Source organism: Dromiciops gliroides, chromosome 1, assembly GCF_019393635.1.
Source record: "Dromiciops gliroides isolate mDroGli1 chromosome 1, mDroGli1.pri, whole genome shotgun sequence".
Classification (NCBI taxonomy): Eukaryota; Metazoa; Chordata; class Mammalia; order Microbiotheria; family Microbiotheriidae; genus Dromiciops; species Dromiciops gliroides.
Window position 1 is genome coordinate 181,194,148 of NC_057861.1, and position 13,927 is coordinate 181,208,074.

The 13,927-nt window shown below is 41.4% G+C and overlaps 1 protein-coding gene across 6 annotated transcripts in view; it reads right to left on the reverse strand.

Annotated features, from left to right (window-relative positions):
- KIF13A (kinesin family member 13A) overlaps positions 1-12,020 on the reverse strand; it is a 340,629-nt gene extending 328,609 nt beyond the window's left edge. For 4 of the 6 annotated variants that reach the window (XM_043967504.1, XM_043967499.1, XM_043967488.1 and 1 more), the window contains exons 1-2: positions 11,962-12,020; positions 11,379-11,469 (exon numbers count right to left, since the gene is read on the reverse strand). In XM_043967504.1, the coding sequence (XP_043823439.1) occupies positions 11,379-11,469; positions 11,962-12,016 (146 nt within the window). In that variant the 5' untranslated portion in view covers positions 12,017-12,020. Of the gene's footprint in view, positions 1-11,378; positions 11,675-11,961 lie in introns of those variants that run through there. The other 2 variants (XM_043967494.1, XM_043967479.1) reach the window with 1 other exon arrangement.
- Between the last annotated feature and the right edge of the window lie 1,907 nt (positions 12,021-13,927).

Consider the following 13,927-nt stretch of genomic DNA (forward strand, 5'->3'; position numbering starts at 1 on the left):
TGAAAAAGATTAAGTAGATTTGTATCAACAAAAATGTCAATCCATTACTTTTTGTTGATGCTACTGACCTTTATAGTATAGTTTTAGAAGCTGTTGTAACTAGAATGGATGACCTTAGACATCTTCTATTCTATCATCCTCCCCATTTTACAATGGAGGAAACTAAGGCCCAGGGAAGGAAAGTAATTCTTTCAAGGCCACACCATCCAGATAACTCAAATCAACTATGTCATCGTTAGCTACCCTTGATAATAGTTAACAAATTGGTAAATCACTTGATTTGGTAGCCTATGTTAGAGACTTTTCCCAGTAATGAATCTTAATCTCCTCATATCACAACTTTCCACATGCTCCCTGCTCCATCTCACAACCTATGGGGCTGCAGGTCACAGATCTGACTTTTAAATTTCAAGTAGCTTTCAAGGTTTTGCACCATTTTAAGGTAACCTTTGTTAAGATATTCATAATAACAAATTTTAATTAGTTACAAAAAAGAAAAGCAGCTAATGAGGAAAAATGGCCCCAAACAAATAAAAATATTATACTTATCTGTCTGTCCTAAAAGTTTGCTATACAACTAGGGGGAAAAACAAACACATAGCCATACTTACTACTGCAAGTATCCCTGTAATATAAGCCCTAACATGCTCTCAGTGTAGCTAGGATAATAAGTAGGTAAACACAATAAGCAACAATTCTGAGAACTTGTAACAGTTAACCACAGAAGTTAAGTACATCTAAAAGCTTGTTAATCTATTCAACAAACTACTTGTGGGTTTATTGTTTGTGGTACTTCTATGATTTGAGATAAACTGCATCGTTACTGCACTTGTAAATGATATTTTCTGGCAGTTCATTGGCATTTGCCCTTTCTGATTTTCCATCTGAGGCTCTCTTAATGTGAGCTACATGAATATTTGTGGTCATTCAGGGCAGGGCTCTAAATTAGGGAGTGCCTCTTCAAGACAACACACAAAGAGCCAAGAGCAAAAGACATGCTTCCCTTTCCTCAAGGGCTTCCTTCCTGTTCCCTGACTTAAATATCTCCAATGTTCTTCCTCTGGAGGGAATTACAAACAGGCTCTTCCTTCTACTTGCAGAATTCATCCACCTACACACCAGAGTCTGCAGGACAGGGCTAGGCTGGGTAGACCAACTACTGGGGATTTCTATGCTTTGATTTTGTTTCCTAGCCATTTAATGGATATTATGAGAGGTCTTACATTGAGCCAGTTCCAGCAACTACCATGGCAAATCCCAGTTACACACCTGTAACTTAAGATAGAAAGTGTTTAAGGAGAATTAGGATTTGATATGGTCACATTTAAGACAGGAAACAAAGTTCCAAACAGGCTTCAAGGACCAGCTCTGGAAATGTCATTTCTCCACCCCCAGATATATTTATTGCACAAACCAGCTCTACTATACAGTTCAGGTTTGAGATCTGTTTGCTTGTTAATCTCTACATCACAAAAAGAACACTACTGTACAACAGGAAATGTAACTGAAAGGAGGTCAAAATCAGGTTACCCTAACAATTTCCTATAGGGTCAGGCAATAGTTGCTGCCCTGTTTTTCTCTCATTCACTACTTAAAACAGGTGATATTTCAAATGTCTGCACCCGAGATTCTTTATTTGACTGGCAATTCAGATATGTGGAGACTTCACATATCTGCAGTGTTTCACTCAAAGGCTGTCACCTTTCAGTCTAAGTACCAGCTACTTCAAGAAAAGAAGTAACATTTCCCCCATCCCTCTAAATGCATTAACAAGAGATAAATCAAAATGCAAACTATTTCAGTCACTAAAAATGTTACCTCCTTACTCTCCAGTTGAATCATGATTTTTCACTGCCTCAGGTATAAAATGAGGTGCTCATACCATTATTTACCTGATATATTGTGGGTATGTTATTCAACTGCATATTGGGCCTAGCTGATAAGTTGGCTAGTTTTGTTCAACTACCTTTATTGCCCTTCCCCCTTTATTTTTTATTATAAGGGGTGGCTCTCTGGATGGGGGAGAGGAAAGGGATATACTAGGAAATAAAAGCAATGTAAACATAAAAGATGTCAATAATAACCATTAAATGTATGTAATGAGGGGCAGCTAGGTGGCGCAGTGGATAGAGCACTAGCCCTGGAGTCAGGAGTACCTGAGTTCAAATCCGGCCTCAGACACTTAACACTTACTAGCTGTGTGACCCTGGGCAAGTCACTTAACCCCAATTGCCTCACTTAAAAAAAAAAAGGTATGTAATGATACAGTTGTGATTTGATAGGACAACAAGGAAAACTCAGTAACAAAAAAAAAAGTCACCTAATCAACCTACTTACTGACTGCTTAACTCCCATCTAACTCTAGTTCATATATGTGAGCACATTAGAATAAGAATGAAATCTGCCTTTGAATCCCAATTCTGCCACTAACTCGCTATGTGACATTGGAAAAGTCCTATTTCCCTTATCCAGATCTCAGTTTCCTCATCTGTAAAATAATGGAGTTGTATTAGATATTTAAAATCTATTCCAGTTTTTATATAATAATCCATGAATATTTTAAGAAAGAGCTATAATTTTATCAGTGTGAAGAACCCCTACCCATAGATCAGAACCTGTCTAGAACTCAGAAATTGTTAAGGCAATAGAAATTAACTGACGTGGCCAGAATCAAACAACTGGTTAATACCAAAGGCAAGGTTTGAATAAGATCTGACTCTCAACTTCAGCACTCTAGCCCACATAGCCACAGTCTTGAGAAGCAACCCTTGTGGAAAAGGAGTTTGCCAGCCTAGTTATCATAAACATCAATTGCCAACTAACTGACATCAACAAAGCAGGCAAGCCAATTTATCTGAAGGAGAAAGGGACAGCCAGGGTTGGCACATGCCAGGTGAACCAAACCACCACTACCACCACGGCCACCACCTTCTGTCAAATCCTGGTAGAAAAAGCCCTGCATTCTAAATTCAAGAACTTAAGGGCCCCAACCACCAGCTCTGCTTCCAACCAGATCTCCTGTAGCCATCACTAAAGGAAGAAACTCTTGAGGAGAAAAGAGCCCACCATTCCTAAAACCACCAACACCAGTCACTGACCAACTGTCACTAATGTGTGTTTAAGTCCAAGAATCCAGAGAAATAGCAGTATGGGGTGGGGGAGCACCCCTCCCCCCCCCAAAAAAATCACTGGCTCTGCTTCCAGTCCAGCAGCAACAAACATTTTTCAGAGAATATACTCTTGTGGAGATTCAATCTGTCAATTGCCTCTGCAAGTGCATCTTCTCAGCAATCACAGCTACTGAACACCAAGATAATAAAGTTTTTGATACCAAAGTTCTTGGCACCATGAAACACTTCAATGCTAGAAAAAGACATGGCTTTATTTTTTTAAATGACACTAAAGATAAATTATAATCAACTTTGCTGATGTGTCTTTATGACTTCTAGATATTTCCTTCTGTCCTGCAGGTGATTCTTCCTTTGGGTGGTCTCAGTTAGAATGAGAGATCTTGAAAAGCAGATACGGCCTTGCTTTTCTATTTGTATCCTCAGTAATAAGCACTGTATTTGTACATAGTAAGAACTAAATGCTTTTTCATTCACTCAATATATCCACCATGCAATGTTTCCTCTACTTATGAAACTATAATATAAAATCAGTAACACCATATAGTACATATAGTACATCAAAACTGTACAACCCTAGGAATGATAGTTTGTATTTCCCCTGAGCTTTTTGGTTAGCTTGCAAATCACTTCACATATATTATCATATTTGATCCTCAGCAATCTCAGGAAGTGTGTAATTAACAAATATTACTACCCTGATTTTATAGATGAGTAAATGAAGGCTCCAATACATTAAAGTTTTTCCGAGGTCATATAGATAGTTAAGTAGCAGAGCTAAGATTTGAATCCAGACTAAATCTTTCAAGAAGCATGTCTAGGGGCAGCTAGGTGGCGCAGTAGATAAAGCACCGGCCCTGGATTCAGGAGTACCTGAGTTCAAATCTGGCCTCAGACACTTAACACTTACTAGCTGTGTGACCCTGGGCAAGTCACTTAACCCCAACTGCCTTACCAAAAAAAAAAAAAAAAAAAACCAAGAAGCATGTCTAGGAATCTATTTAACCCTACAGGAAAGTAAGAGGGGAAGAGGATAAGGAGGGAAGGATGAAAGAAAGGAGGGCAGAATGGGGGGAGGGAGCAGTTAGAAGTAAAACACTTTTGAGGAGGAATAGGGTAAAAGAAGATAGAAAATAGAGTAAATATCATGGGAAGGGAATAGGATGGAGAGAAATAGTTATGTTGATTGACTATAATGGCAAAATATATGATACCTACTTTGCCGGGCTATTATGAAGAAAATTCTTTGTTAAGTTTAAAGTACTATATAAAAATTATGATGAACAGGATGCTATCAGAAAAGCCTGGAAAGACCTACATGAACTGAAGCAGAGTGAAATGTACTGTATACAAAATAACAGCAATAGTGTAAGATGATCTGCTGGGAAGCACATAAAACCCTGAAGGACTTATGAAAATTGCAATCCATCTACAGAGAAAGAACTGTTGGTATCTGAAAACAGATTGAAACACATTTTTTGGACAATTCCTTAATCTGGAGTTTTGTTTTTTATCTGTTTTCTCTCATGTATGACATATTGAATTGCTTTAGTTCTTCAAGGTGGTGGGCAGAAAGGGAGGGAGGAAGAGAAGTTGGAACATACAGTTTTTAAAAATTGATGTCAAAATTTGTTTTACATATATTTTGGAAAATAAAATTCCAAACAGAAAAAAAGAAGCATATCTAGGAAAATTAAGAGCTCCAAATTCTAATCCAGACAATTACATTCTCTCAGGAATTGACCAGAAGAAGCCTGAATTAAACCTTTCCATCCACAGGTCTTCACAGTTAATTATTACTTAACTATCCTGATGTTAGCAACATTATACAATTTGGTTCCAAAGGTTTGTCATGCCGGGGTGGGAGTGGGGATAAGCTCCCACTCTCTATAAAATGCTCTAATAGCATGCGTCTCAAATAGCCTCTGACAACTGAAGCCCAACTCCTGGCGGAACTGTTTCCACTAACAGGAGAAGGGGTGAAGGCAAGTCACTGGCACCTTAAAACCAGTCACTTCGGGCAGGTGGGGCTTGTCAGCCTTGGCAGGCAAGCTGCCTAGGGGAAGGAAACCCTGATTTTAAACCTCCCGCTGCCTTGTGGCTATACCCATATATGGGAAAGGCTCCGGGAGTTAACCCGAGGAAAACTCAGGAGTTGGAGTCCCTTAGGCAGTTGGATGTTGGACATCACATCCCTCTGGCAACTCCTGCGGCGGCACTGGTGCCAAACTGTACTGGCTCTGCCTCTCCTTTGGATCCACCAATGTCCCAGAGAGGGAAAACCTGCTGCACCGGGCAACAGCTTGTTTTCCATATTGATCCACCCAGGCCAGCGCCCTGGAGAGGACACTCCAGCTATTCCTCATGGGGTAGATACAACACGGGATGTGGCAGTTACCGGTTATAAGTCACTCAGGAGCTGCGGCTCCCGTATGGAACTGAACAGCCACACTGTGGCCTGTGGGTCTTCAAGGCACTGATGCATGGTTGTCCGAGACTGGTGGAGGCCTACTACTACTACTACTACTACTACTACTACTACTACTACTACTACTACTACTACTACTACTACAATTTCAGATCAAAATGTAAGTTACATTATGTCAAAGAGCATTCAAAATAAAAATTATATTATCCTTGGTAGAGTCAAACTTTTATGAAAAATCACCTTAGAGAATTCTTCATCTAGACACTCCTGGCATTTCCTCCATCTTAAAGAATGTTCAGGGGGAAAGTTCATCAAAAAATGGGATGAAGCACCAAGTTCTTTAACCAACCTTCATTAATTTCTGCTTGTCTAACTACCAACTAAACTTAGTTTGACAGATTCAAAACAGATCCATAAAATACAGCTATGGATATTCAAATGTAGACTATCTTGGCCAATGGCCAATATGTAAAAGAGTAAAATAAAAATTATCTTTAAAAGCACATAATGAAAAAGGCAAAATTAAATTCCAGAAGCAGAAAGGCAGCACCTTCTACAATCAACACTCAATTATTTGCACCAATGGAGGTAAACACAGTTGCGCATAAATCAGAAGCCATGGATAATCCAAAATTCAGACCTCTTTCAATTTGAAACATATTTTTGACCTTATATTTAAACACAAATGTGCATGCTTTACTGGGAATTCACTTCAAATAAAATAATGAAACCACAGGAACCTGGCCAATTTCCTCATTCTGCCCCATGGCTCAACTCCTCCCTCTAACTCAGATGCAAACAGAATGGAAGAACTTACTATGTTCCAAATTTTTAATAAAAATCACACACTCTGAACCACTCATTTTCCTTCTATTCTGAACAACTTTTGCAAGAACAAACTTCCCCAAAGTTCTAGGACAGAATAGTCTCATGATGCTGTTCTCAAACTCAAGTAAACCCACTGTCATAATTTCCCTAAAACAGAAATGTGTAGCTGAATGTCTGGATTTCAAATTATTTCCCTGAATGCTACATCGGAAGTAAATTAAGAAAGTAGATATGTCAACAAACATACAGTGAATGTCAGTATATTTTGAATTTTTTAAATGGCTGAAATAACCTAACAATAATTAAGCTAATCATGAATGGAGAGATCAGAATTATAAATAAAGTAAATAGTGTCTAAATTCTAACTTGAAAAGACAATAGCTATGGAAAATCAAAAGTCTAGCACAATTTTGGATTAAGATGAATACTCTTTCCAGTGAAACATTACAGAAGCATTTCTAGAAATTTGGTCTTCCAAATGTAAAGCAGAAACCTATATTTCTTAAGCAATTTCAATGAAGTAATCAACCCACAAGGCAACTAGGTGGAAGGATACAATAACTATAGGGTGTGTTTAGCAAGGTATCTTTTCATATCATGTTGTTAAGCTAGAAAAAAATGAAAGGTCATGTCTAAAAATGGGATATATGTATATACATATATATATATATATGGTCAAAAAGCATAAGGCAGCTATAAGGAAGCACGAATTCTCATCTGAAGATACTAAAAGTTCCCTGTAATCTCAGAAAGTTTTGTTATATCTATCCATGGATGGTAATTAAGAAGCATGACTACATTTTGGCCTATTTTTGCTATTAACAGATTGCATCAACTCATCAATTTGCAATCAATTTTCTCATTGTTGCTGTTGTTTGTCCTTCATTCCGGAAGAGGACCATGACATGGGGAGATGAGGTCATGACTTGCAGTGAATTGGATTTAAGTGAAAGAGGGCTATGCAAAGTCACCAGCTTCACTCTTTTCTCCAGAGCCATCTGGGTCCAGTGGCAAGATATACATAAGGACAACTGGAGATGGCCCTGGATGTTTGAGGCAATTGGGGTCAGGTCCTCCTGACTCTGGGGTCAGTGCTCTATCCATTACACCACCTAGCTGCCCTCATCACCAAATAAGGTGAAATTATAATGGTTCAATAAAACACTGTATGGCAATGCTCTTTTTCAAACTCACTACCTGATGTCACTCATCAACAAAACTAAGAGTGCACCACAGAATAAGGAGTGAAATTCTCTTTACTTGTAATCAACTTCACGTAACTGGAACCAGAAAGCAACAGTATCATAATGGTTTATGTTAATAAAAACTGCCAATATTACTAAAGAATTCTTGCTTGGACTATGGGTCATAAAGCACCATCCCAGAAGCATCCTGAATGAAGGAGTGAAATCAACTTGATGATAAAATTTTTTTACAGCTATTAACAAGTAAGAGTTGACTTGACTTTTGCTTTCTTTTCTATTCTCTGTAGGAAGTGTACTCTACACCTTATAGGATAGAAGGGGGAAACACTAATTGACCCATTGCGAACTCAAAATCATACCCCCAATTTTAAAACTATGTAATATTGGGTTTGCATTTTAGTTAATTCATAGGTATAATATCACAAGGTCAGTATAGACTAATCAAAAGAAGGTATTGTATAGCTAAAAATTGGCTGGAATTCAAACTGTCAACCTTTTAACCTCTCTGTAAGGAAAGCCCACTTCCTCACAAAGCTGCCAAGATAAGTCATGTTTTATAATTCCACCTTCCATTAATACCTCCTTATTGAGACACTCCAAGAAAAAGGGGGGGAAAACCCAACTTCTAGAGAAAGATATTATCTTTTAAAGTAATACTCCAAAACTACGAGTTGTAAAAGGTCAGACATATAAGCCTGAAACACTTAAGATAACCACTGCAGATATTAGGTAAGTTAAGGATTCTACTTCATTTTTCTACCTTATTTTGCTCCTAAAACAACATATTACACACATGCCCCCATTATCTCCACAAAATAAATCCACCTTTGCTGTTATGACTGATAGTAGGCATGCCTTAGCTTTCATTTACAAAGAGCTTCGTCCTGATACTGATACTTTTCTGACTATACTGTTTTATCCCTACATGGTGGGGTTTTTTTTAACCCAACATTTTGTAATCTTTCAGAATACATTTAGGTAGTTCAACTATTCAAATAAATGAATCAATATAGTGTATTTTTAAAGATAAAGCATTAGGGGCTATAAAGCATAAAATGAAACGTGATCTATTCTGTCCTTATTATATATTCTTCCATTTAATTCCAAGAAGGCGGGAGGGGGGAACAAGCCATGAAAGCCAAAGTTGTCACTCTCTTTTCCTGGAAATCAATATGATCCTGCCTCTGTTTTCACTAGGTAAAAGATCACAAACTTCTGCCTTCTTGTCGTTATGAACTTCCAGTTTGTGATTAATATGGCATCAATGATTTCTTGCCATTTTCAGTAAAACACTAATTTCTGTTTTGCAACAGATTTTCCAACTAAAAAACCTTCCTGGTTCAAAACAGCAGTATCTTTAGGTGGAAAAACAACTACTTTCTCAGTCATTGTCTCTGCCTCCCCTCAGGAGGATGGAAGACTGAAATCAAATAACAGAAATGAATTACAGGCTTCATAACATGGAGCAGTCTTGAAACTAATCAACCAACAGCAAAAGAAGTGAGGTGTTGTTTCTATGTTTAAAATGTTCTGTGACTTTAAGGGGAAAACCCTGCAGAGAAATATGAAACCAAGATGCACAATGAAATCCAAAATGCATTTGATGTCTTCATCCCCGCTGAGGTATTAATCCTAATCTACAAGCAGAACTCTGGTGGTGATTCATCTAAGGTTCATCTGTAAACTCAATGTGCCCATGCATAGAGTCTCATAGAAAGAACTGGGCCTCTCAAAGCAAGAGTGATTTCATACTGCAATTTTTCATTCTTATTTATGGGACAACTGAATAAAGTTCTAACCTGTGCCTGGCTCTTAACACTTTATAACTGCTAGTTGACTGACTACTCATAAAAAAATTAAAATAAAAGACAGGAATCCTGAAATCAACACAAATCTTTTCAATAAAGATTCTAGATATTTATTTACTCCAGTGGCAACCATAATTATTGTTCCCACAGTGCAGGGGATCAAAATTCACAGAACTAGATTTACTTTGTTCTGCAAATAATAACACTTTATTTCATTAAACATTAACTTCTGGTAGCGATCTCATTCTGGTTGAGTGACATGTAGCAGGTGTCAGGTCAGCAAGTCAAACAGAAGCAGCTCCATGACAGGAATAAAAATATTACACCTGGAGCAGGGGGAATTGCACTCAGCAGGATAACTTTCCCAAACAACATAACAAACCAGATTTGGTTAGGGTGTTTATTTTACATCCCAACTAAAAAGGCAACTATTCAATTTGGATGATTGTAACATTATTGCCAGAATGAAAAGGACCCTCATTATTTTGCTACAACTACAACTGAGGAGAGAAACAGAGTATCAACTCTATGCATTAGGGTTATATAAAGGAAGTGTCAATTCTGTGTATACTGTAGTGTTACATAGCAAAACTCAGCTTTAAAAAATCAGGCCCAGCTTGACAATATGGTGTTACCATAAAAATTAACTGCATGTAGCAGAAGTTAACCCCATAACCCAGAAGTGTTTGAAGTGTTTTTAAATATTCTGCCTGCCCTGGAGCAAAAACAAACAAACAAACAACTTGCCAGCATAAACACAAATAGTATAAAATCACTAATCAGGAATGTCTGTTCCCTCACACTTATTTTTTACTAGACCTAAGCAAAACGTCTGAACACCATGTAATTACAGAGCAGTAATGACTGCTTCCTTTAGCAATAAAGCTATGGGGTTTACTGTATGCAAGTTCCCCTTCACTTAGGATCTCTGTGAGAAGAAAATTCACTAAGAACACATCAATCAACAGGTGACTTGGGGAAATACACCAAGTCACTCTTTGCTCCTTTCCCTGAGAGGAAATAATTTTGTAAAAAACCCTCTTTTTTCTGCTCTACTTTTACAGTCTACTGCAATGGTATTTTGGACAAATGCCAACAGTTTTCTTTTCAGGGGTTTACCAGATAAATGCCAGATTCTCGAATCATTTTAGGAGCATTTTCTCATACTGTTTCACAGAACAGCTTAGAATTAATAAGGATCCAACAGTTACTACTTTTCAAATGCAAATATGCTTCAACCTAGTAAATACAGGCCCCTCTTCAGCAATTCGTCTAGTGTCTATTTATTATAACTAAGAGAACAACCTTTGTTTTTCCAAAAATTAAAATCCACACATTATAGTCAGATTATCCCCAACTCAGCACCAAATTAAGTTGTCCAGGTTTCAAACTGCACTGGGCAAGATTGTTTTAAATTGTTATGATTTCACATTTTAAACGCTGATGCCCAAAACAGACCTCCTCAATCGACAGCACAGTGTGGTGGAGAGAACATAGTTACTAGGGCTGGATTCTAGCGCTGGTTCTATACCGCCCCCTTCCTCAGCCCCCCCCCCACTTCCCCCCCCCCAGCAAACTGTGTGATCCTAGACAAGTCACAATCTCTATTGTGTTTTCAGTTTTCTCAGTTGTAAAATGAGGTTAATTCAGATAATCTCTAAAGTAGGTTTCAGCTGTAAAATTCTGAGGCCATGGCTCTGTGGTTCTATCACAGCTGATGATCACCTCCTAAAACTTGTCCTTGTTTTTGCTAGGTCATCTGTCCTAACGCAGCAGCTCTCCAAGGGCAGGTAGTGGGGGGCTAGGGAAGGGAAGAAGAGGAGGAGAACTTGGACTTCCAGCAGTCTCAGACAAAAGCTGGTGGTGACAAACTTGAAGTTGCACTAACAAAAGGACACATCCAGTTCGTTTTCTGCAACTTAAACTTGCACAAACTTTTAAGTGGTTGGATTTATTCCTCCCCTATAGTTATTGGCTTTACCTTTCTCCTTGTTTGGTGTTAGAAGGGGGAGGGTGCAGGACAGTCTGATTCCCCTCCATCTCCACCACGCACTTTGTATTCAGTTCCAGTTCTGGGAGGGGGGCAAAAAGAAAGAAGAAAGTTGGAAAGTCTGGGCATCCATCACCCAAGCCCGCCTCCCTGTGCACCGACCACAGATGCCCCGAGTTTTGGGTGTGTTGCATCCCTTCCCAACGCTCCCCCTCTACCAGGGCTCCTCAGCCGGGCTTGGCACCCTCCTCTTTTGGAGTGACCCTGGGGGGAGGGGGAGATTGGCCCGGCGGGGCAGAGGCGCGGAGAAGAGTCCAGTCCGTGCACGGGGGGACAGCACCAGCCACTGGAGATGTAGGGCTCTCAGAGGAGGCCACTCTCTGCTCCGCTCTCTGCCCTTCCACCCGCCGGCTTCCCTCCTTCTTCCCCTCCCACCCCCCGCCCGCCTGCCCGCGGGCCAGCAAACCTCCCCAGCCCGAGCGCTTTCCAAAGTTGCCCTCCGGCCCGCCGAGCCAAGGGAGGAGGAGGAAGAAGAAGAAAAAAAAGGAGGGTGGCGGGGAGCAAAGGTACTTGCCTCGCCTGTTCATGGGCCGAACTCTCACGGCAACTTTTACCTTGGTATCCGACATGTTTTCCAAGCCCCCCCTTCCTTCCCCTCCCCCAGCCAGCCCCGCACGCGCCCGGCGCCCGGACTTCGCTGCTCCCCGAGGGTGGCAGCCCCGTTCACACGACGCCTCGAGGGGAAACCTCCATGCGCGGCCGGTGCGCCGTCTGCAGCGAAGGGCGGTGCAACGTCGGAAGGTCCATCCCGGGGGAAGCGCAAGACACCAGGAACCGCTGCCCGAGAGAAGCGAGGGGCGGGCGGGAGGAGGGAAGAGGGAGGGGGCGAGGAGGAGAGAGCCTGTCGCTGCCGCGCCTGAACTCTCCCTTCTCTAGCCTCGTTTGCATAACTGAGCTCCCCGCGCGGGCGCTTCTCGCCGCAGCCCGGGCGGCGGCCCCATCCCGACCGCCATCTTCCGCCCACAACTCCGGCGGTAGCGGCGGGAGCTTCTGTCTCCCAGTTTTCCGACCCTCGCTCTCTCGGCCCCAGAGGCAGCGGCTCCGGAGAAAGCCGGAAACGGCCAAGGAGCGCTCAACGGGGGCCGGGGCTGGGGGGAGAAGCTCAGAGCCCCGGAGCTGCCCAGTCCCGGGCACGGAAAGGCACGAAGAGGATCGGGCTGGGCCGCCGGGGCGGGCCGCCGCTGTTAGCTCTCAAGGGGCTGGCCCGGGCGGGAGGGGGAAGCCGTGCACTGGGACGGCTGCATTGTTTCCTGCGGGGGGCGGGTCTCGGGCCCCCGCCCCAGGCCACACCTGCGTGGGCGCCCGCTGAGTTTCTGCCCTGAGGGATCCCACCCGGAATAGCGAAACTTTCTGCTTTAAGCCAGCCTCCTGCTCAGGCTCCCTTTACAAAGCGAGAGTGTTTCTGACACTCTCCCCGGGATGGGCAGCTCTCATTTACGAAGCTAAATACTATGCAAACTTGCAATGCCTTCACTCCTAGTTCTGCCTTCCAGAATCCTTGTCCTGGTGCCTTCCTCTCCTCTTCTCTTCTCTCCTCTCCTCTTCTCTTTTTTCCCCTCCTCTCCTTTCTTCTCCTCTTTTCTCCCCGCCCCCCCTCCAACTTTGGACCTGTGGACCTGTGATGAATAGAGAACTCCCAATATAGACACTACCTTCAAAATTTCAAATTTAAGCCTGCCTGCCTGCCTGCCTTCCTTCCTTCCTTCCTTCCTTCCTTCCTTCCTTCCTTCCTTCCTTCCTTCCTTCCTTCCTTCCTTCCTTCCTTCCTTTCTTCAGTGGACCTATGATGAATAAGGAATCTCCAATGTGAACATTACCTACACAGTTACAAATTTGTCTTCCTTCTTCCCTTCTTTCCTTCCTACCTGTGGACCTATGATGAATAGGGAATTCCCAATGTGGATACTCTCTCCACAGTTGTCAGATTTAAGAATCTTTCTTTTTTGCTTTGGGCCTGTGGATCTCTGAGGAATCGGGAGCTGGTGATGTGGAAACTACTTCCACAATCGCAGATATAAGAGTTTCAGTTGCTGGGGCATCCTAAAAGGTTGACTTGCCCACCATGACACAGCTAGCATGTGTCAGAGACAGGACTTGAACTCAGGTGTTGTTTTATCTGGTGCTCTGCATGCTGAGTTGCTATACTCCTACAATGTGTTATTGATTTTGATATCTTTCCCTGTTTTCCAACATAAATGCCATCACTTCTACCACCAACCACCCACCACCTATTCCCCAATATGACACACTGAGGGAGATTATAATCTAGTTGGAGAAATAAGATGTATAACCATGAAACAAATAAGTGTTTAAAAAGGCAATACATAAATTGGAAAGCTTGTATAAACAAAAGTTGAGAACTATCTTTACATGTAACAGGAAAAAAATACTTTATTACAAATAAAAAAGGCAATACATGAATACAGAGGATTTTATAATTTCATACTAAGTAATAGAAAAAATCAGGGTGCTCTGATTTT